Source organism: Papaver somniferum, chromosome 3 (assembly GCF_003573695.1).
Source record: "Papaver somniferum cultivar HN1 chromosome 3, ASM357369v1, whole genome shotgun sequence".
In the NCBI taxonomy this organism is placed as follows: domain Eukaryota; kingdom Viridiplantae; phylum Streptophyta; class Magnoliopsida; order Ranunculales; family Papaveraceae; genus Papaver; species Papaver somniferum.
The window spans coordinates 168,808,661-168,833,007 of record NC_039360.1 but is presented as its reverse complement, the minus strand read 5'-3'; the positions used below and the strand labels follow the sequence as shown (position 1 = coordinate 168,833,007).

The 24,347-nt window shown below is 37.7% G+C and overlaps 1 protein-coding gene and 4 non-coding genes across 6 annotated transcripts; 4 read left to right on the top strand and 1 right to left on the bottom strand.

Moving 5' to 3' along the window:
• Positions 1 to 1,568: 1,568 nt before the first annotated feature.
• LOC113357973 (shaggy-related protein kinase alpha) lies at positions 1,569 to 13,384 on the bottom strand. Of its 2 annotated transcripts, none has more exons than XM_026601463.1 (13): positions 13,140 to 13,384; positions 5,144 to 5,338; positions 4,961 to 5,053; positions 4,828 to 4,887; positions 4,420 to 4,692; positions 4,036 to 4,110; positions 3,509 to 3,565; positions 3,250 to 3,390; positions 3,114 to 3,164; positions 2,711 to 2,806; positions 2,529 to 2,612; positions 2,091 to 2,193; positions 1,569 to 1,990 (listed from the first exon to the last, which is right to left on the bottom strand). In XM_026601463.1, the coding sequence occupies exons 2-13, from the start codon at positions 5,255 to 5,257 to the stop codon at positions 1,908 to 1,910; spliced, it is 1,230 nt and encodes a 409-aa protein (XP_026457248.1). In that variant the 5' UTR covers positions 5,258 to 5,338; positions 13,140 to 13,384; the 3' UTR covers positions 1,569 to 1,907. The 2 variants fall into 2 exon arrangements, with proteins under 2 accessions (XP_026457248.1, XP_026457247.1); XM_026601462.1 differs by having other exon boundaries at positions 13,207 to 13,383.
• TRNAQ-UUG lies at positions 6,049 to 6,120 on the top strand. The gene has a single exon. It is a non-coding gene; the product is annotated as a tRNA-Gln (tRNA).
• Positions 7,965 to 8,036, top strand: TRNAQ-UUG. The gene has a single exon. It is a non-coding gene; the product is annotated as a tRNA-Gln (tRNA).
• On the top strand, positions 8,731 to 8,802 carry TRNAQ-UUG. The gene has a single exon. It is a non-coding gene; the product is annotated as a tRNA-Gln (tRNA).
• On the top strand, positions 9,946 to 10,017 carry TRNAQ-UUG. The gene has a single exon. It is a non-coding gene; the product is annotated as a tRNA-Gln (tRNA).
• Positions 13,385 to 24,347: the final 10,963 nt, after the last annotated feature.

Genomic DNA, 24,347 nt, shown 5'->3' with positions numbered 1-24,347 from the left:
CTCTATTACTCTCTTAAATGGGCCTCACGTCGGTTGAACCGAATCTAGGAAGAACAGGTCCATTCTGATTATATGCACACAGGCTTGACATTTATAAAAAAAAATTGGCACACTCTCAGCTGCAGGCCTGAATTTCATAACTAGATAGACACTGTCAAGGTATCCGAGATCAACTGCATTCCTTATGAAGTGACTGTCGAATGGACAGTGTCTGAAATTCCATCCTTACTCTCCAAAATTTCACCCTTAACTATCTTGTTACATTTTGTTAAAAACATGAAATAAGCCACGCGAAAAATAAGAAGGCTATTATTGGGGCGTCACATTCCATTAGAGGGGCGTCACCTAATAGGACAAAAACGGGTCATTCATAAGTAATATCAAAAACCCCTTATCTCAAATAATTTTGTAATGATTAAACAACCTTTTTTAGTTAATTTTAATTTAATTTAATTAAAATTAAATTAATGAATTTTGTTGTATACTTGGTGAATTCTGGGACAAAATTTTTGTGGGAAGAAAAATTGGCCGTAAAATAAACTTCTACGGTTGGAAATATTTCAAACCTGGACGTAAAATCACTTCTACGGTTGAAATTAAAAGGAACCTGGACGTAAAATGAGCTTCTACTGTTGGAACTAATTCAAACCTGGGCATATAAAATTCTACAGTTGGAATCAATCCAAACCTAGACGTAAAATCACTTCTACGGTTGGAAATAATCCAAACCTGGACGTAAAATCACTTCTATGGTTGGAATTAAAAGAAAACTGGACGTACAATCGGATTCTACGGTTGGAATTAAAAGAAACCTGGACGTAGAATGAGCTTCTACGGTTGGAACTAATCTAAACCTGGACGTAAAATTACATGCAAATAAAAATCTACGGTTGGATTAATTCAAACCTGGACGTAAAATCACTTCTAGTTAAAGGGTAATCTAGACATTTTTTATTTGTGTTAGGATATCCCATAACCACTTTTTTGGACATTAAGAATCCAAATGAAGCCCCTCTATTGGAGTGTGACGTCCCAATAATAGCCTTCAAAAATAAGGCATGTGATTAAAAACCTAATGGAGAACATGTACGGGAATTTCACAGCCACTTGCTGCTTGAAATGAATAAGATTGAGACCCCTAAGGTGTGTACCAAGTACCCCATCCTTCTCTTGCATTAGCCCACCACACATGTTGTGCATGAGCCAATGATCTACAAAAAACAATAGAATATCTCGTTTCCAATCTCTCCAGATAGCAACTACATAAACATAAAAACTAAGATAACTAAAAACAACACTTAAAGGAGAAAAAAGGACGTCAAAGAAGGAAAAATGAGATAAATGGCTGTATCCTTCACCATACATATACTAGGTCAGGAAATATGTAGGGGACCGTAAAATTCAATCAACCCTAGGAGAGATACTGGAATCTGCAATAAAACAGCCCAGATATTTTGCTTAAATAGCACAAATACTCCAAATTAGGTCAATTCTAAAAGACCCATCCTAATTAGAAACAACTTCCAACTTCTTATAATAATTTACGACCTCCATTAATTCACTCACCCTGCATAAAAACCACATATTATTATCACCAACTCCCGGCATCCATGATTCATGAATCTCCCTTTACAATGCATCGCTGAGGTGGGAAGAAAAAGTTATGTTTTCTTCTTAAATCTACATACAATAATGTTACAATCTGTCTTGGCCGTTTAGCAACATCGGTCAGCAACATACATCTCCACACATTGATATTTGAAGGTAAAACCTAAGCAGAAACTTTCTTATTCTGCTATTACAACAAAGTAGAAACACTATGGAAAAAGAAGAGAAAATTACGGAAGCTTACATATGATAATTGGTAATCAAGGTGAGGCATTTTACTATGCATATGCAGATTGAAATCACAAACCAAGGAATGGGCATTGCTTTCGCGCGTGCTCGGGGACCAACTTCACTAAAATCTCCGCTGGCACTCCCTTCAGTTCTGATCATCAGTGGAGAGACCAAAACCATGGATAGACAAAATGTTAGATTTTTTTTTACTGAAAATGAAAGATAATATTGTTCGAAAGTAAATACATTACCGTGAGGTTTAAAGTTGAAGAGTGGGGGTAAGAGACGTCCATTAGGAAGGCGACTGCTTGAATCACGTAGCTCATCAAAGAACGGATGCATCAAGGCCTCCAACTGCAGCAAAATAAAATTTCCTAAAATGTCCACATATGGTTACATAATGCAAAAGGCTGGGCTGAATACAGAGGGAGAGAAGAGAAAGAAAATAATAATTCTTTAACAAAATATTCCTTTTAACAATCATGAAGACCGTATATAACATACCAGCCACCAGACGAAAAAAACTAAATTAGTAATGCAGGACACTAAAGGAAGTCTAGCATATTTTTATTTGACAATTGGAGTACTGAAATCACATATCAGATTCTCAAGTTTAGTGTACATTGCTATTTTGCTATCTGAAAAGCGAGACTAGATATACAATGGAAGAAAAAATTGATTGCACTCACAGCTGTGGAACGTAGGTTGGGAGAGTACTGCAGAAGTCTTGACACCAAATCAACAGCTTCTGGTGGCATTCGCTTATGAAATATCTGACATTAAATAAACATTCTGAGAATACATCTCTATAAAAACTTGAGCTAAACCTAAAGAGAAAGTCGTACAAAAATTAAATCCCTATTCTTAGTACCTTGTGCCATGGGTGAGCTTTAATTTGTGGAAACTTAAACTCTGTGTAGTTAGGATTCATGCACTTGATTTCCTCCCTAGTTGGGGTACCCAATACCTGCAAATGAAGCATGTCACATATCAATGACGCAACTGTGCAGTGATGCATACAAGTTCTAGAACAGGTACACAGGTAAATTCTACTGTCAGTAGAAAATGCACGTGTGTGATTTAAGCAATTAAGTTATCAAAACAGTCGTATCCACCAACCATGGTTCTGTGTTCCAGAACAGGGGGGATATTTGCTATATACATTTTCAACTCCTAAAAAGAGCATGTGACTACAGAAAGGATGTAATAGTCGAGCCAAGGGTATGAGTATCTGACAAAGCAATTTCAACCGCAATACTACTACTGAAGCTCACCTTGATAATTTCAACAAGCTGGTCAACTCCGCTTTCGCCAGGAAAGAGAGGCTGAGAAGAAGAAAAAAAAACATGTTAAGCTTCCAACTATAGTGGAACGCCCAGCACATACATGCAGGAGGAGTAATCAAAATACCTGTCCAAGGAGTAGCTCTGCAAGAACACAGCCAGCAGACCAGATGTCAATGGCTGAAGTGTACTCAGTGGCTCCAAATATAAGCTCCGGTGCTCTGTAATACCTAGAGCAAATGTATGATATGTTTGGCTCTCCTTTTACCTGTTTATACCAAGGGAAGGAAATAACAAGAATAGAGATTCAGAGGGCTTAAACTAGTGAGATGGTAATATAAAATGACTTAAATACGATCCAATAGGCTGATAATACAACTGCTTACCAAAACTTTAGCACTTCCAAAGTCGCACAACTTCAGCTGATGAGTATGCGGATTTACCTGTTGACATCGAACAATGAAACAACATTTTAACTTCATGTAATGCAATCAGACACTTGCTTCATTTTTGAAAACATAAAACACAAATCAATTCCTAAAGTGATATGGCTGCTCATCCATCCATGACAATTTGTGACATTAGACGCCCAAAAATAACCAACTTCATGCAGATTCCCATATAGGCTACTTCAGCAATGAAAAAACAATTACCAACATCAACCATTACCCTCTTTATCATCACTTACCAGTGCATCAGAATGATGCTTTACCCTTTTAAAACCAGTGACTTTCCCCATTTGAGGAGTTATTGGTAAAACAAGATACCAGATGATTGAGGAACTAGAGTCACAGTGACTTTCCCCATTTGAGGAGTTATTGGTAAAAACAAGATACCAGATGATTGAGGAACTAGAGTCACACGCACACCCATTGATATCAAAGTGTGAGGAGTAACATAGGCTTAAACGTACCAAAAGATTTTGAGGCTTAATGTCTCTGTGACATACTCCAATACTACCATGGATATAAGCCAATGCCCTACAAATCTGAGAACATAAACACAATATTATTAGCTTTGAAAAAAATAAATGTCCCAGCCAAATTTACGGTTAAAACTAGAAGGAAGAATGACCCCAGAGGCTCAATAATTTAATAAAGAGGGAAAAGAATATACAAATGAACAAAACTTATTAACAGTATAAGCAAGGATGGGAAATAACCAATAAAAGAGCCGATGACAACTTATTTGTTAATTCAAGAAAAAGTTACTTCGATCATACACAGCTTATAGTTTATTCGGTAATTTAAAATGCCAACTTAGCAGTGGTAAAAACTAATAATGCAATGAGACACACCTGGTATGTATAGAGTTTTACGTATATCAATGGCATTCGTTGGTTCATCTTGTTGTAGTGCTTGATGACACGGTGAACGGTCTCAGGTACATACTCAAGCACCAGGTTAAGATAAAGCTCGTCTTTTTCGGTTGTTGAAAAGAAACAGTGCTTCAGCGACACAACATTTGGGTGATCTAACAGACGCATGGTCTGCAGCTCACGATTTTTGTACCTCTTGTCTTGAAGGACCTTTTTTATGGCAACAGTTTCACCAGTTTCTAAGCACTTGGCCTAACAAACCATACAAGAAATAAAAAGAGAAATAATGTATTAAATAACTGACACTTTCGTTCACAGAATTATACTAGATAAACCCATGAACCATAACATGTAAAGCATTTGCAGTTTAGGAACCAGAAAACACACCTGAAACACAATTCCAAACGACCCATGTCCCACGACACGCTCTGCCATATAGCTTATTGTCTACAGGAAAAGGGAAAAAAAGTCAGCTACAAACTGTGAGAGCAAAATTTCATGAATCATCACACAGCTATACCTGCTTTGGCTGGCCATTTCTTCCACCAATAGTCGTCACAATGATATGTCCTGTTTCTGTACCATTTCCATCAACAACGGTTGCTTCCATCTCCTAGAAAGGATGTTAATAGCTTACATATAAATGATTACACATTAATAATCAGCGAAAAACCTACCAAGATAAAAATAGCACTCCATCTACCTTCTCATCTCTAATTTTCATATCATTCATTTCTTCGGGCAACTTATCAACACCGGCATTATTACCACTGGTTTCTCTGAGCCCAGAAGTGGGCGCCATGCTGACTGAAGCCATTAATTAAAACAGCAGTTGGCAGTTCTCGTTCAACCACCTTGATAAATTAAGTCTTGACCTCAAAAAAACCAATCCATACGCCTGAGAAATAAAATAACTTAGTGACACGAATAGATGCAACTCATAGTGTATGATGAATCAAAAAAGGGTTCTCTCACTAAGTGCTCTTCAAATGGAACATGATTAACCAAAAAAGTAACACTTTGACATGTAATCACAAATATTAACACGAGTTTCATTCAGACCTAACCACCAAAATAAACCACACATATACTTTCCACCATCATTATCTCCTACTACAATAATGACAGCATTGGGCCGGTTGTTCGACGCTGTTAATTGTTAAGGTTGAAATCACCATGCTATAAAAAAAGGGATTTCCCTTCAAATACCTGTGACAAATATGTAAATATCTTAATATCATAAATTTCCTGTTAACCACACTCAGATCATAATTCCAAAATAAGCCAGTTATTCGTTCTTTTGAAGGTTACTAGTTGACATTGTGTGTTATCTTTATATTCTCGATAGAACTACTTACTACTCAGTACTGACACACATTATCAAAATACTACTTACAAGCCTTACTAGTTGACTTTTTGTGTTACATTATGTTCTCGTTAGAACTACTTACTACTAAGTACTAACACACATCATCAGAATACCAAAAAACTTGTAGGCTTGTAAAAAAGAACATAGACAATAGAAACAGAAAGAAAGAAAAGGGACTGGGTGCCACGATGGTGACATTTGAAATTGTCAAAATCTAAAACACCTACAATGTCACAACAGGTTCTATGGTGTAGTGGTTAGCACTCAGGACTTTGAATCCTGCGACCTGGGTTCGACTCCCGGTAGGACCTATTTCTTGTTTTTGCTTTATCCTGTTTTGCCTTCCATCTATAGTCATAATAGCCTAGCCAAAGTGAAAGATGTACCGTCTTCTTTTTCCTCTTCTAATTTCCCATTTGCGGTTATTCTGGCAAAAACACTTCTTTATTCCCGTTCTTCTTTACAGAACAATTCCCCTCTCCCTCATCATTCAACCCATCTCACCCATTCCATTAACTACAACTACAATTGTAGCACTCAAAGCTCCATTACTACAATTACCTACTGCTGATCCTGCTTCTACTACTCGTCTAATTTCTTACACAAACTTCCACTCAAACCCTCTCCAAACAAGATTACATAGCTTCAAATCCAACACTAACAGTCACATATTATGCCTTCCTCATCCGACTTAGATTTCGAAGACGCCGAAGAAGTCTCAAACAAGAAGAAGAGGAACAATAAGACATTGACAGGAAAACTTCTGTCACCTAATGACCCATTCAGCAGAAACCACAACGTCAGCATACAGCTTGCTTGATGCTGTTTTCAGATTGATAATCCTACTATAAGAAGGATTTTCTTATCAAATAGAACTGTGACAAACATGTAACATATCATACATTTTCTGTTAACCATACTAAGATCATAATTTCAAATTGTATTATCCATATGTTCTTGTTGGAACTACTTACTACGAAGTACTACCTCACATCGTCCAAAATGACATAATCGCGCAGGTTGTTCGACGCTATTAATTGTTAAGATTGAAATCATCACCATGCTAAAAAAGGGTTTTCCTCAATATACTACAACTATTATGGAAAAGATCGGGAGTATGTGAGGGGTTTTAGAGGGGTTTGGGGAGGACGTCCATGAATCAGCTCTCTCATTGACTGTGACCTAGGCCTACTTCTATGTTCTCATGCGGGGTAAGACATATAACAAGATAAAAACTGCAGATATACTTTCCAAATAAAGACATCATCCTGAAGCTTATTCAAGGCTGTTACTTGATAATACCAACACTAATATCACAGCGCCATGTAAATATTATTTCCAAATAAAGACATCACCCGAAGCTTATTCAAGGCTGTTAGTTGTTAATACCAACATTAATATCACAGCGCCATGTAAATATATTTCCCTAACCAACCAAACTTGTACCATAAATTTCTCAATAACCTCATTAAAATCGTAACTTCCATTTAAACAACTTTTTCAATATTGTTGAAGTTTGTAATCATATAACTTACCCATACCTTCTAGTTCAACCTAGTTTATGTCACTCCTTCATTCATATCAAGGTTAGTAATAGTAATTGTATTATCCATAAGTTCTCAAACAACCTAATTGCTACTAACATGTGTCATAGATTTACCAAAATTTACCCCCTCTGTAAACAATTACTTCCTCCGTTCCTAAAAAAGAGTTACTTTTGCTTTTTCAATTTGGCCTATTTTTAGGCTAAAATGAAAAAGTGATAGTACATCTTTTTTAGGAACGGAGGTAGTATTAAATTTTTGGAGCTTCAACTTCCACCAGGTAAAAGTATCAACCATACACACCATTAGAACACCATGAATTTTAGCTTTACTCAATACATGTTTATACTCTCTTTTTTTATGCGAATATACATGTTCATACTTCAAACACACAAAAACTCCCAAACAATAAACATTTCTCCAAAAGCATTAAAAACTAAGATAATATCTAAGCGCTAAATAAACATCAAAACTAACCAAAGGAGGAAGAACCCCAAAACACGACTTTTCTTCAATACAAAAAGAAAAAAAAAGAAAGAGAATGGACTGGGGTACCACAATGGTGACCTTTGAAACTGTCAGAATCTAAAACACCTAACAACGTCACAACTGGTTCTATGGTGTAGTGGTTAGCACTCAGGACTTTGAATCCTGCGACCTGGGTTCGACTCCCGGTAGGACCTCGTTCTTGTTTTTGATTTGCTTTATCCTGTTTTCTTGTTTTTGATTTGCTTTATCCTGTTTTACCTTCTATCTGTAGTTATCACAGCCTGGCCAAAGCGAGAGATTAATTTGCTTTATCCTGTTTTACCTTCTATCTGTAGTTATCACAGCCTGGCCAAAGCGAGAGATCCCTATTCTAGTTTCCCGTTTGTTTGCAATAAAACAATAAACAAACGCGGCAGCTGGTCTTCTTCATTCTGTTTCTTCTCTACACTCAAAATTTTCTACAATTGCATCACTTAAAGTTCCATTACTACCACCATGACCTACTGCTGATCCTGCTTCTACTACTCGTCTAATTTCTTACAGAAACCTCTACTACAGCTCTAAATCCAACACTAACAGTCTCATATTATTCCTTTCCTCATACGACTCAGAATCTGATGACGATGGAGAAGTTTCAAACAAGAGAAAAGAACAACAAGACATTGACAAGCAAACTTACGCCAACTTATGACCCTTACAGCTAAAAACATGACACCATCACATAGCTTGCTTAAAGCTGTTAGGTGTTGAGATCGATATCAAAGTGTTGTGAAAATGCCGATCAAAAAAAAAAGGTGGCGTGAAACCGGTGTTCCCAATAAATAAACTGTGGTACCAAGATGGTGACATTTGAAATTGTAAGAATCTAAAACACCTGACGATACAACTGGTTCTATGGCGTAGTGGTTAGCACTCGGGACTTTGAATCCTGCGACCTGGGTTCGACTCCCGGTAGAACCTCTTTCTTGTTTTTATTTTGTTATCATGTGTGCCTTCCATTTATAGTTATTATAGCCTAGCCGCGTAGCAGCTGTTCTTCTTCATTCTCGTTCTTCCGTACACACAAATATTCCTCTCCCTCATCATTACCGCAATTGTATCACTCACAGCTTTGTGACTACCATCACTTGCTGCCGATCCTGATTCTACTACTCATCTAAGTTAAACAAATTCCACTAACACTAACAGCCCCATATCATTCCATTCCTCATACAACTCAAAATCTGATGATGACGAAGAAGTTTCAAACAAAAACAAGAACAACAAGACATTGACAAATTCGTTTTTTTTAAGGTTACTATTTCTGTCAAGTATATAGTTACAACTAAGTATTAGCACACATCACCAATATACAAAACAAAAAACTACTAGCTCATAAAAATGGGTTGAATTTTGCAGGTTTCAACTTCCTATATTTGCACATCAACAGGATACAACTATTAAACCCCAGATATATTTTCCACCATAGCTATCTAATATTCCAAATGACAAAAACATCTCGTAGCTTATTCAAAGCTTAGTTGTTGATATCAACTATAACCTAAATTTTTCATTAACCTCACTAACTCACAGTAAATGTAGCCAAATTTACCAAAAACTGTCTTGTAATTTCAATTTAGGTTTCTCCTCGTTCTTATCTAGGTTAATGATAGTAAGTATATAATCCTACGTTCTCATACAACCTCATTGCTACTGACACATCATCAATCTAATAAAATGTACCCCCTCAGTCAACAGGTACAAGTATCAATCAAACACACCATTAAACATCATGAATCTGCTATAATCTGTAGATATTTGTACTTCAAAGACCAAAAATAAACACCCAAAAATAAATAATTACTCCAAAAGCCTTAAAAATTACGATAATATCTCAGATCAGGTGACTTAAATAATTTTAGATATGAAATCATCATAAAAGGCATCAAAGGTAAACAAAACCTATAAAATCTAAGCCCTAAATAAACACAAAACTTGCACCAAGGAAAAGAAACGAAAGAAACTATAAACGATAAAGAAAGAACGAAAGAGAAGGACTGGATCGTACCACAACAATGACATTTGAAATTGTCAAAATCTAAAACACCTAACAACGCCACAACTGGTTCTATGGTGTAGTGGTTAGCACTCAGGACTTTGAATCCTGCAACCTGGGTTCAACTCCCGGTAGGACCTCTTTCTTGTTTTTGTTTGGCTTTATCCTGTTTTGCCTTCTATCTATAGTTATAATAGCCCGGCCTCAGTGAGAGATCTACACTTCTTCTTCCTCTTCTAGTTTCCCATTTGTCATTAGAAAAAGAAGAAAAAACAATCAACAACAGCAGAAGCTGCTCTTCTTCATTCTCGTTCTTCTCTACACACAAAATCCCGGCCTCAGTTAGAGATCTACACTCTTCTTCTTCCTCTTCTACTAGTCGTCTAATTTCTTACACAAGCTTCCACCCAAACCCACTCCAAACAAGATTCTAAAGCTCTATATCCGACACTAACAGTCCCATATTATTCCATTCCTCATACGACTCAGAATCTTATAACGACGAAGACCTTTCAAACAAGAAGAAGAACAGCAACAAGACATTGACAAGCAAAATTCCGCCAACTTATGACCCATACAGCTAAAAACATGACATGATCACACAGGTTGTTCAACGCTGTTAAGTGTTCAGATCGATAACACCATGCTGAAGACCTTTCAAACAAGAAGAAGAACAGCAACAAGACATTGACAAGCAAAATTCTGCCAACTTATGACCCATACAGCTAAAAACATGACATCATCACACAGGTTGTTCAACGCTGTTAAGTGTTCAGATCGATAACACCATGCTGGGTACCACGATGGTGACATTAAAAATTGTCAGAATCTAAAACACCTAACAACGTCACAACTGGTTCTATGGTGTAGTGGTTAGCACTCAGGACTTTGATCCTGCAACCTGGGTTCGACTTCGACTTCCGGTAGGACCTCTTTCTTGTTTTTGTTTTGCTATATCCAGTTTTGTCTTCTATCTATAGTTACTATAGCCTACCCAAAGTGAGGTTCTCCACTCATTTTCTTCCTAGTTTCCTTTTTTTGTTGTTACTCTCGGAATAAAACACAAAAACAATCAGCAATGGCAGTAGCAGTTCTTTTTTCTTGTTCTTCACTACACATAAAAATTCCTCTCTCCCTCATCCTTCAACCCATCTGACCCATTCAATTCACTACACTTATATCACTGGAAGCTCCATTACTATCATTACCTGTTGTTGCTGCTGCTGCTACTATTCGTCTAATTTCTTATAAAAACCTGCACTTAAACCCTCGCCAAACTAACGCCCTACCATCGTCTATACTACATAGAGCAAGTTACACATGCTTTTACAGACTGAGTACCATGCTAAAATAGTTACCTAGTTAGCTTAAGCCAAGATGGGCATCACTAGTATCCTTACACAACTACCGACAAACATCAGAAAATCACGCCTAACCCAGATATTCAACAACAATCAAATTGCTCTAAAAATAAACGGAAACTTTGGTCCTGATAATTTCAATTTCAACTCAAGTTTAAACAATAAACAGAACCCACAAATTTCTTACCTTAAAATCATTCAAACTGAACACAGAAGCAACAAATTCAAGCTCAATTCAAAACCCCCATATCCTCAAATCTACAGCTCCGACTCCAACACTAACATCCCATATCATTCCCTTCCTCATCCGACTCAGAATCCGATGACAACGAAGATGTTTCAAACAAGAAGAACAACAACAACAAGTAGACAAGCAAAATTCCACCACCTCCAGACCCTTTCAGCAAAAAACAAGACATGATCACAAGGGTTGTTCGACGCAATTAATTGTCAGATTGATAACACCAGGCTCTAACAGAAGGGTTCTCCCTTCATATACAACTGTGACAGACATAAGTTTCTGGTGACGCTGTACTAAGATAATAATTTCAAAATAAGTCATTTATTCATTCTTTTTGAGGTTACCAATCGTTTAAATCTATATGTTCTCATTAGAACTTCTAAGTACAATCACATATCGTTTAAAATGACATCATCACGCAGGTTGTTCATGATGTTAATTGTTAAGATTGATTAATCACCATGCTGTAGAAATGGTTTTACCCTAAATGTGACAAACATATACGTATCGTATATTTCCTGCCAACCGCAGTAACATCATAATTCCAAAAGAAGTCATCAATTCGTTCTTTTTAAGGTTACCAATTGTGTAATCTATATATTTCTAAGATAAGATAAGAAGTACTATGGTGCCTCTGGACACAAAAGCAAAATCTACTTCAGTTCTAGTAGTTAATGACATGCTAAGTGCTGACAACAATAAATGTCCACAACCATTAATATCCCATACTCTAACAGTGACATCGTAGTGTAGCTTGTTGGAAGCTGTTAGTTGTTAAGATTGATATCAAGAGCCATGATAATGGTGATTCCAATAAAATCAACAGTGACAAACTAGAATATACCATATACTTCCCATTAGCCTCACGAGTATTATAGTTTATTTTTCATTACTTCTTCAAACTTGTTGTAGTCCTACATTCCCATGTGAGATAAGACATACTTCAGTTCTAATGACACTGATATTGAATGCTACAATAAAACCGCAGATATATTTTCCACCATCACTATCTAATACTCCAATTAATGACACCATGTCGTAGTTTATTCAAGGCTAGTTGTTAATATCAATACTAATATCACCGTGCCATGTAAATATCTTTCCCTAAAAAATCAACTATAACATTAATTTGTCCTTAAGCTCGCTAACATCACTTCCATTTGCATCACTTTTCATTTTCTTCAACCTAATTCCAACTAACTAGCACCAAAAATCTAGTAAAATTTACCAAACTAACCTGCTCGTACTTTCAATTTAGGCTTCGCCTTCGTTCTTATCAAGGTTAGCAACAGTAACTGTATTAACCCTCTGTTCTCATACAGATACAACCTAATTGTTACTAACACGTGTCATCAATCTACTAAAATTTACCCCCTCTGTAAACAATGATTGGAACTACTCAAGTTTCAACTTCCAACAATCAAAAGTACAACCAAATACACCGTTAAAACATCACGAATTTCAGCTAAAATCTACACATATTCATACTTCAAACACAATATAACACCCAAATAATAAATAAATTCATCCAAAAAACCCTTACAGAACTACAATAATATTTCAGATCAGGTAACATTAGAGATGAAATTATCATACCAGTGAACAAATCTCATCATGAAAAAAAACTAAACCCTAAATAAACAAAACAAACAAAACTTACCCAAAATAGAAGAAAAAAACACCAAATTATTGCTAAAACTAAAAGCAATATATAAGGAAAAATATACCGATCGGATGAGGATAATCTGAAAATGAAGAAGGAAAGTAGAGATTAATAGATCCACGTCTCCTCCCAAAAAGAAAAAACTGGTTTCGGTGGGGAATGAGTCAAAAAGGGGGAAGAGCCCTAAAACATGTTTTTTTCTTCGAGACAGAAAGAAAAGAAGAAAAAGTAAAATACTTCGTCTCTCATTCATTTCATTATTGTTATTTTATTGTATTTTATTCCATTTTTATTTTAACTTTCCCGGTTAAAGAAATCTATTCGAATTTATAAGTAACCGTTGGATCAGAATCTTCCTCTTATATTAATCTCCAGGTGGCGAATACCAGTTGTCCCATGGAAACTTCATTTTACGTTAATATGTGTGCGCGCCTGTGCAAATTGGACCACCACCGACCACCGGCTTTAAAATTTTCATAACGGTTCACTGAATCCGTCGTATTCTGATCGTTAAAGGCATATTTGTGCCCAACAAAAAATACTGCACATAGTTGGCTATATAACACGAAGATGACAAGAGAACACATTATAGCCAGTTTGAGATTGTTTTTTTTCCCATCAAAAGCACCAATAACCAAAGCCCCTTTTACAGTAGCAAGTACCAGGTAGGGCAGAGATAATATCTCGTGAAGATCTTATCTCCAAAATATGGTTATGTTTCTACGCCGGCTCACCTGGTTAGGCAATCTGTCAGAGACAGTAGTAAATCATTGACACCTTCCGTGCTGCTGGTGGAACAGGGAACGGTCACACCATTTTAATAGGGTTTACGCATTCGCGGCCGTTAAAATAGCATACCCACTTTATCCATGTCCATGGCATGCAGGGCTACAGGGAGGAGTCCCCCCTTCACGATCATGTTGCCTGCATAGCCACAGGAGGGAGTCCCTCCCTTCACATATGCTAGGATGATTTCACATGTTCGTTGTTGTACGGGGCAATAGTCGATAACTTTTCGACAGATAAGCACAGGAACCAAACGAGTCTTTCCCTCAGGCAACTCAGGGATGAAGCTGAAGAGGTAGTCGGGCTTGTTGTCGCCGCGTGAAACGGGGGACAACCAGTACCGAAAACCAAACACCACTCATACGCCAACACGTATTGTCCATCAAGGAACGACTGTCTCTAGTAGAACAAGCCAGCCAAGCTTTTAAGACCAGGCGAGCACGAGCACCAGGGGAAAGTCATTTCAAGCGGGAGCGCTGTGCGCGAAAGATCTATCTTAACAACGATAGGTAAGATTAAGTGACAACCGGGGGACACCATCGATATTTACTCGATATATAGGCAACATAGGAACCAAATTTGGGTGCGACACGGGCATGAAGAGGTAATCGGACTTATCGTTCACCACTCGGGGAGGGGAGCCAACAAGCACTCGAAAACTAAACACCACTCATACGCCAACATGTATTGTCCATTGAGCAACAACTGTCTCAGGAAGAACTAGCAACTCATGTCAGTGGTGACAAGAGGAACACGAGCTCCCGAGACAAGTCATTCTCAATGTAAACGCCGTGCGCGAACATACATACACGGGCCAACTCAAACTGGGAATAGAAATCATACCTCTTCCACGTGAATCGTTGCTCTCCATTTCTGTCTATCTAGTGCATCTTCCTCAGCTAGGTTCTGCTTCCTCAAGTCATGCTTCACCGATTCATCCCACGTAAGTTTCGGTCGGCCTAAACGTTTTATCCTACCCTCTCCGCGCAAAATGCGTCCTACGCGAACCGGCCTATCCGGAGGTCTTCGGCATAAGTACCCAAACTAGCGCAACCGATGTTGGGTGAGCATCTCCTTGATGGGTGCTACCATCAGCTTCTTGCGAACGTATTTATTCTTGATGCGATCGTGTCTCGTGTGTCCGAATACCCATCTCAGCATACGCATCTCAGTTATGCCCAGTTGTCTGACGTCCCGATCCTTCGTCGCCCAGCACTCAGCGCCATAAAGCATCACGGGTCGAATCGTCGTTTTGTAGAACTTGCCTTTCAACTTAAGGGGGACTTTCCGGTCGCATAAGACACCTTTAGCCAATCTCCATTTTGCCCATCCTGCTTGTGTCCGGTGTCGAATGTCCTGTTCAATCCCACCATCGCTTTGGATCATCGAACCCAAATATTTAAAGGAATCCTTTTTAGGCACCAGTTGTCCGTCGAGAAAAACATCCCCACTATCCGGTCTGGGATCGTCGAAGTCGCACCTTAGATTCAAGAGTTTGTCGCCATCACTTAAGCTTCTCATCCACCTTTGTCTTGGACTCTCCAATTAGCACTACATCGTCTGCAAAGAGAATACACCATGGGATCTCACCTTATATGTCTTTCGTTACTTGATCCATCACTAGAGCAAATAAATAGGGACTCAGGGCTGATCCTTGGTGTATCCCTATCTTTATGGGGAAATCACTCGAGACTCCGTCGCAGGTCCGGACACCAGTGACAGCTCCCTCGTACATATCCTTGATTAAGTTAATGTAATTATGTGGTACTCTCTTCTTTTCCAGCATCCACCAAAGCACCTCACACGGAATTCTGTCGTAAGCTTTCTCGAGGTCAACGAATACCATGTGAAGGTCTCGCTTTTGTTCCCGGTATCTTTCCATAAGCCGTCTTATCAGGAAAATTGCCTCCGTTATCGATCTTCTGGGCATAAAGCCGAACTGGTTATTCGTTACGCACGTATCCTTTCATAGACGACGATTGATGACCCTTTCCCAAAGCTTCATGGTATGACTCATCAGTTTAATACCTCTGTAATTCGAGCAGTTCTGGATATCCCCTTTGTTTTTGAAAATCGGCACGATAACGCTTCTTCGCCAGTCATTAGGCATCCGATTTGACTGGAAGATTTTATTGAACAACTTGGTCAACCAGGCTATCCTTTCATCTCCCAGACATTTCCACACTTCGATAGGGACGTTGTCAGGTCCCAACGCCTTTCCACTTTTGGTCCCTCTCAAGGCCTCCTTCACTTCCGTCGCAAGGATGTCTCTGGAATTGGCATCATCTCTCGCGTCTATCGGGTCGATAGAGCCTCCAAGATCGATTGTACGGGTATCGCTTCCTGCGTTGAAAAGTCCTTCGAAGTACTCCTTCCACCGCTCCTTTATCTCTGCATCTTCTGTCAGAACACGGTCTTCCGCATCCTTTATGCATTTCACCTGGATTATATCGCGTGTCTTCTTCTCCCTTAGCCGAGCAATCTTGTAGATATCCTTCTCGCCCTCAATCGTGTTAAGTTTGTCGTAGAAGCCCTCATAGACACGAGCCTTCGCAACGCTCACCGCCCGTTTCACTCGATACTTAGCTGCCTTGTACTTCTGCAGATTCTCTTCTGTTTTATGCTCCTTGGCCTCCCTGAAACAATCCTTCTTTTCTTTGATGGCTTGTTGCACTTCGGTGTTCCACCACCAAGTGTTTTTTGGATCTCGTTTTCCCCCTCCTCGCGGTTCTCCAAGGATTTCCACCCCTAGTTGTTGAACACGAATAGCGGTTTCTTTCCACATGTAATCCGCGTCACCTTCCTCACAAAGGATACCGTCTGAAAGAACTTTTTCCCTGAATGTCCGCGCGCTATCCTTCTTGAGATTCTACCATTTAGTTCTTGGTGGATTAGTGCCTCTCTTCCGCTGATAACCCGTCTTAAGATGGAAGTCGGCCACTAGGAATTTATGTTGGGTTGCAACACAATCATCCAGAATGACCTTGCAGTCAGAGCACTCTTGCCTATCACTCATTCTAGCAAGAATAAATTCGATTTGTGTCACATGGTGTCCGCTCTCATGGGTAACCCGAAGTGATTCACTTTTCCGGAAGAAGGTATTGGCAATCATAAAATCGTATGCATTTGTGAAGTTCAAGAAATCTTCACCGCTCTGGTTCATGTCCCCGTAGCCAAATCCACCATGTATCCTTTCATATCCTCTCCCTCTCTCGCCAACATGTCCATTGAAGTCTCCTCCAATGTACAACTTTTCGTTTGGTGGTACACTACTTACCAACCCATCGAGGGCTTCCCAAAAATTCTTCTTAACATCCTCAAGAGTATGCTCGTGGGGAGCATACACACTAATAACATTCAATGCTACCTTTCCTATAAGGAGTCTAACGAGGATCATCCTATCTCCCTGTCTTCTAACTTCGACGACCTTGTCCGCCAGGTTCTTGTTGATAAGAATTCCCACTCCGTTCTTCTTTGTGATTTCTCCCGAAAGCCAGAGCCTAAAACCTAAAACTTCTTCTACCGTTCCTCCAGACCATTTTGTTTCGCGCACACATAAGATGTCCACTCGCCTCCTGCGCGCTACGTCAACCAGCTCCCAACGTTTCCCATTCAATGACCCTAAGTTCCAACTACCTACGTGAATCCTAGTTTCCCTGGTTGACGCGACTAGATTCCTTTCCCTTCGCAACCGTCGATGATTCAAAGACCCATTCGGGTCTCCCCTCCTGTCACCTCGCTGGGTTCGCCAAGCCACAACTTAGGGAAGGTGTTATTCAGTTCCCTAGTGTGTCGTGGGACTCTAAATTGTCATTCGCTACCCAGGGAAGAGATCCAACAAGCGCTAGAGAACCAAACACCACTCATACGCCAACACGTATTGTCTTCCAAACAACGATCATCACTAGTAGCACCAGTAACTCAAGCCAATTAAGGCAAGGTATATCGGAGCACCACGGAAGAACCGTTCCAGGCGGACCCGCTGAGCGTGCAAAAGCACTTTGTAATAAAAATTTATGCTTGGTAAAAAAATTCAAAGTGTTTTCTGAAAAAAGTATCTCCATTTTAGATGGTTAGACCTATTTTTCTTTTCTTTTTGTGAATCACCATTTTATTAAGAAAAGCAGTTAAGACCCTTGAAGAGTCTGTGTTACAGTCATAGTGAGCCATTTAATATTGAAGGTTGATCCCTCCTCATATTAGATTTATCTACTAGTAATAATTTTTGAGTAACACAAGATGGTGGATTGGTAGTCCATTTCAAGGCTATATGTAAAGGTCTTACAAATTTTGTTAGTGTATCTGCCATCATATTTCCTGTTCTAAAAACAAAATACAATACTAAAAATTCAGAAAAAGTTCTAGCTACCTTATCCGCTTCTTTGATGATGCTTCTACTACGCCAAGAGATCTCAGATATTCGTCAATTGAGATGGTTAATACTTAATAAGTGTTTCACAATCCCCTTCATACTGAAGTTGTTGATAGCTTTTTCTTTTTCCCAGAGAGTTGCATGTAAGATGCTTACTGCTTCACCCTCTTGAGGGTCTACACTGGATGAGTGACCTGCTCTTCCTACTTCAACTTCACCCGTGTCATCTCTTACTATTAATGCATAAGTAGACAAAGAATTCTCTGAGATCGAAGAGGCATCTATGTTTATTTTCCTGCATTGTGTGCTAGGTGTTGTCCATGGTGTTTTAGTTTTCTTCTTTGTGTTGTTGTTGGTCCTTTTTACTTTTGGTTTTTTGGACCAGAATAATAGGTGTTTCTGAATGTCAAAAGGCAGTTTTCTATCAGTTCTAAATTTATTCTCAGAAACTTTATTTCATCTTGCTTCCAGATATGCCACATTTTTGTTAACATAAGCTCAATTGTTATTACCTGACTTGTGTGATGAAAACCATTTTTGCATAAGTCTAAAATACTGGTGTTTTGGGAAAACTGAATACTAATAACGTTTGGTTCCAATTCCCAAACGGATTGAGCATAACTACAATGATTAAGTAAATGTTTAGATATTTCTGGAGTTGTGCCACACATTGTACAAACAGGGTCTATATCTTTCACCTTACCAACTAGCTTGGTGTTAGTTTCCAAAGCATTTTGAATACATTCCCAGAAAAAAAAACCTTGATCCTTTGTGAGATATCAAAATTCCATAGAGATTTCCAGAAAGCTTCTGATAGAGATTGACTAACTATTTCAGTGCCTACCTCATTTAATTTGTCATACATGTTAGTGTCCATCTCAATTTATCTTGTTTTTGAGTATTTGATCTATCCAAAAAATAAGTAGGTTCCACATATTTTGGTTGTTATTTCAGAAGGGAAAGAGGTTGTAATGAGAGAAGTATTCCATTTTTTAGTGAGTGGGTCCATCATATTTGCCACCAGAGTTAGAGAGTTGTCACATGTATTCCTATATCTGCTCAGGGAGTCTCCTAGACCTGGTATCCAAGTGTCCTCCAAAATGTTTATACTTAGTCCATCTCCAACTTCCAAAATACTATACTTGTTGATTAGTTCTAAGCATGTGCATATACACTTCCAAGTCCAAGAGCTTATGTCGGTAGGTTTCACTAAGGTTTTTGCCCACAAAGAATTAGGTTCCTGAATTAGTCTCCAAGGCAAGATTCTTTAGTTATCATGGTAAAATTGAATTTTCTGGCATCCGTAAATCCTAGCCCCCCTATATGCATTGGTTTACGAAGACTTGTCCAGGCTTTTGGGTAAAATCCTTTAGTATTTAGTTTTTTTCCCCACCAGAAGTCTCTTTGCATAACATCTATTTTCTTAGTGATTTTTTTTAGGTAGAATAAAACAACTCATCTGATAAGAAGGAATACAGACCATTACTGATTTATTTAGTATCATTCTGCTAAAATGTGGAAGTTATTCGCCCTTCCAACTTTGGGACTTAGTTTCCATTTTTTCTAGAATTGGATCAAAGGTTTTAATCTTGGATTTATTTATAAAAAGTGGGGCTACTAAGTATGGGTCCTTAAGGTCTATATCTTTTATTTTTAGAAGCTTGGACATAATCCTTTGATGTTTTGGTGGAACTTTTTTACTGAAAAAAACTCCTGATTTGTCAAAGTTTATGGGCTGGCCAGAAACTTCACAAAAAGTGTCTAGCTTTAACAAAGAAAAGACAGTCATCCGCAAAGAATGGATGAGAGATAGTTTCACTCTTTAGAGTTATTTTAACTCCGTGAAAAATCTTAGATTATTCCTGTGTGAGAAGAATCCTGGAAAAGACTTCCATACAAATTATGAATAGGTAGGGGGAGTGGGTCTCCTTGCCTTAGTCCTCTAGTGAGATTAAAGAATTCCATAGGCCAACCATTCACTAGGACACCTATTAATATCGTGGAGATACATTGTTCTATAAGAGTACATACTTCTTGACAGAAACCAAAGGATTTTAACGTTGTTAGTAAGAATTTCCAATTGACCCTGTCAAAAGATTTTGACATGTCAATTTTGATACCCAGACCTCCTGTTTTTGCTTTCTTTTTCTTAAAGGATTGAACTATTTCATGATCAACAATAATGGTATCGGAGATTTGTCTATTGGAGAGAAAGTCATATCGGTAAGGTGAGATAGTTTTATCAAGGAGTGGTTTTATTCTATCATCTATGATTTTTGCTATCAATTTATAAACAGTATCACAAAGACCTATTGGGCGAAATTTCTTGGGTTTTTTGGGTGTTTAGTTTTAGGAATTAAGAAAAGATGAGTTTTATTTATTTCTTTGTTCACAAGTTTTGTTTCAAAAAAAAATTGGATTGTTTGTACTACCCGACAACCTACCGTATCCCAATTATTTTTGAAGAAACTTACTGGGAAGCCATTGTTTGGTTTCATTTTCTTAAGGACGGAGAGATCTCGTCCTCCAAGGGAATGGCCAAAATGTTCTGATTGTTTTCGTTAGTGACTGATGGTAATACATTTTTAAAAATGGTTTCATTTTGAAGTATGGTTTCTTCTAAATATGAATCGGTGGAATTTTCAGAAAATAAAGATTTAAAGTAATTGGTGAGAGTAATGTTGATTTCTCGTATGTTCCTCTTTACTAAGTTGTTAGAGTTTAAGATGCAGTTTATATTATCAATAATTCTTAACATACCGTGTAAACAGACAACCCCAAAACCGTATCATACTTGGAAACCCATGTGTCCTTCCAACTAGACTGAAACGTCGGCTGCTTTTCTAAACCCGAGTCTGAAAAATCACAAGGCTCCATTCTGATTCTTCTACGAAAAAACACAACAACAAAGATTACCAATTGTTAAACAATCAGCGAAACAAATAAAACGAAAAATCACAAAGAATAGAAATCATGAATTAAATCGATGGGAGTATTTTACAGAAGAGATTTGGAGTTAAATCGCCGACCAGAGTATGTAGGATCAATCATCAGATCTAAATTCGACGGACAGGAACCATTGAATCCTTCAATACACAAATGAACGCCTAATATAAGGCACAAATTTTCAGATTTGCATTCAGATATGAATCTGAGTTTCAACCTAATTGGAAGGACACATGGGATTCCACGTAGAACACAGTTTTGGGTTTGTCTATTTGCACGGTCTGTAAAGAATTATTGTTATATTATTCCATTTCTTTCTTCTTAGTGTTAATGTATGAAAATACTTAGTATTTTGTTGTCATAGGTTTATTATGTTATCCATAGATTATTGGTTAGCAATAGATTCTTGTTTATTATATAGTGTCTGAAGTTCTAAAAGTTTATATTGCAGTTTCCTCTGTTGATAATCCGTCGGTCTGTAATTTTAGAGTCTTTCAATTTCTTTACTTAACTTTGCTATTTGTCTTGAAAGGAGACCAACGATGTTTCATTTCCAATACAGTAAGGATATACCTAAGTCTTTAAGGTTAGATGCTAGGATTACAACTGAGTCCTTAAAAGTACTAGATTTCCAAGTACTTTTGATAACCTGACCACGCGAATCTTCCTTTTTCCATGTGTCATAGAATTTAAACACCCATCTTGTGTGTGAATATTCATTGTCTAAGGTGGGAAGTATGGGGTTATGATCTGATCCTATGACTGGTAGATGAGACAAAAATGCAGTTGGAAATTGGAGGTTCCATTCTGCATTTATCTCGGCTCCGTCTAGTATTTCCTAAATATTTTTATTTTCTTGTCTGTGGTTATTCCATGTAAATTCTTATCCTTCAAAACCTAGATCGGACAAACCCGCATTTCCTAGAATGTTGGCAAAATATTCAATGTCAGATTTTTTAAAGGGTAATCCTCCTTGTTTTTCCGATTGGTCAAAAATCATATTAAGTCTCCTAGAATTATCCAGGGCATATTTCTACTGTTAACTTGTTCACTTATATCAGCTACCATAAGAGCTACCACATAAACGGGTTAAGACCCATTTATTAGTGTTGAAATTAGTTTTTACTATGAAAATAATCATGTTTATATTCCATTGGACTGTCCCCCCTGCTTTGCTTATTGGATCTACTATATGATAGTTAGGGTAAAATGATACTAGGTTTTTGACTACGTGTCTTTGAGACTTAGTCTCATGAAGAAAGAGGATTTCTGGTTTCTCATTCTGGATTAAATTTTTTAATTGGTTTTGAGTGAATGGGTTACCACAACCCTGTACAGTCCATGCTAGAATTTTCATTTTCCTATATACTTTCCAAAAGATCAAGAGATGATATTTGAAATGAAACTAATGACTGAAAAGATTCTACGTTTTTCAACTAGAAAAAAGTATGGAAGTTATTATATTCTAAGGAACAAGATAAAGATTTATCCTAAGTGCCTCCTATTGTGACGAAAATTTAGTTTTCCTCCGAGTGTCTGAGATGAAAATAAAAGTGTATCGAGTCCTTTTAGGTATAATCGGATTATAAAGTTAAATTCGCTAACTAAAATGCAGAAATTGATAAGCAGTGATTTGATTAAGCAATACTTGGTAAATGAGTAGAGAAGAATTAGGGTACGTACCTGTGTCTCTTCCTTCAACTATGATGGGGATGATACCGCAAATGGTATAGGGAGATATAACTCAGCATCCTTGAATATTTGTTCCTTAAGATTGGATCCATATTGATTGATTATGAGAGAGAAACCCTTTTCAGATGAGATGTTGCAGAATTTATCAGATGAAGATGAGGAAAATTCTGGGATGGTAATTTTAAAAGCATATTTAATTTCCGATTCAATTAACTGTGAAAGGGTTACGATTTGAGAAGCAAAATTAGGTAAAAGAACAACCGGAAATTGAAAAGCAGAAGATGAAATTGGGGATTCAAAAGTATCCCTAGAATTCTCGTATGACGAGAAAGATAATCTTCTGCCTATGATAGGAGAAGCTAGAACATGATTATTTTGAACTGGGTTAGGAATATCCTAAAGAAGACCAGTTCCAATAGAATGTTTGAACCCAGTGCTCTAGTCAATTCAATCCCTTGGTGAGTTTCTGAGTTGACAGATCGGAATGACACCGATTCTGATAGAGAAGGAGGAATGTAGTCCTCTGGTAAAGCAAAAGGAAAAGTTCTTTTCCATAAAATAATTTCATTAGCCAAAAGAATATCCACATCTTCTTCTGAGACACTTTGAACATAAATGAGGGCTTGTTCCTCAAGAATTGAAGGAGGGTCAATGGGATATGAGGTTCCAAAAAGAGCTTGATAAGTATCCCTAACCCCTAATTGATTAAGGAAATCTTCTATTGAAATAGTAGTGCCAAGACTACCGAAGTTATCCTCTGGATTCCATATTTGTATATGAATATCATTGAGAAAAAAGATATCATATCCTGGGTAAGGTGATTCCACTATAATCATAAATATCCTCTAAAGGCCTACCTTGTATAATATCACAATTGTTATCCTTATGTCCTGGATACAAGCAATGATTACAGAATTTTGATGGTAGATTTAGATATTTGAAGAAGATCTCAGTTATGGGGTATCTTCATACCTTGACTAGAAGTTTATATATAAGAGGTTTTTCGATATTAATCTAAACCAAAACTCTCGGTGAGCAATCAGGTGCATGAACTTCACTGCCAACACAAACTCTGCTCACTTATTCTAATTTTTTGCTATTAAACCTAAAATTTCTCTACTCCTATATATATGTTCATATTTTGCATTATGAACACTATCCCAGATAGGAATCTCATTTACTTTTTCTGTAGAGATACTCATTCCTGGGTATGCAGTTGTTGCAACCATTACATTACCAAAAGGATACTATTGACCATTTGTGGATATTCATCTTAAATCATTTGTTGAGTAAAATGTGATAATGTAAAGATTTGGATCCACCTCTCTAATTTGGAAACATATATTTACTACCCAGAAATTACATAGAGCACCTCTTACTTCCCATTGCTTTAAAATAGAAGTTGAGAA

Coding starts and splice junctions, on each gene's coding strand:
- LOC113357973 (XM_026601463.1), bottom strand. CDS start 5,257: ATGGCTTCAGTCAGCATGGCGCCCACTTCTGGGCTCAGAGAAACCAGT. Junction 2,807..3,113: donor AGCTTGTTGAAATTATCAAG/GTGAGCTTCAGT, acceptor CTTCATTTGCAG/GTATTGGGTACCCCAACTAG. Junction 2,194..2,528: donor CCAACCTACGTTCCACAGCT/GTGAGTGCAATC, acceptor ATTTTGCTGCAG/TTGGAGGCCTTGATGCATCC.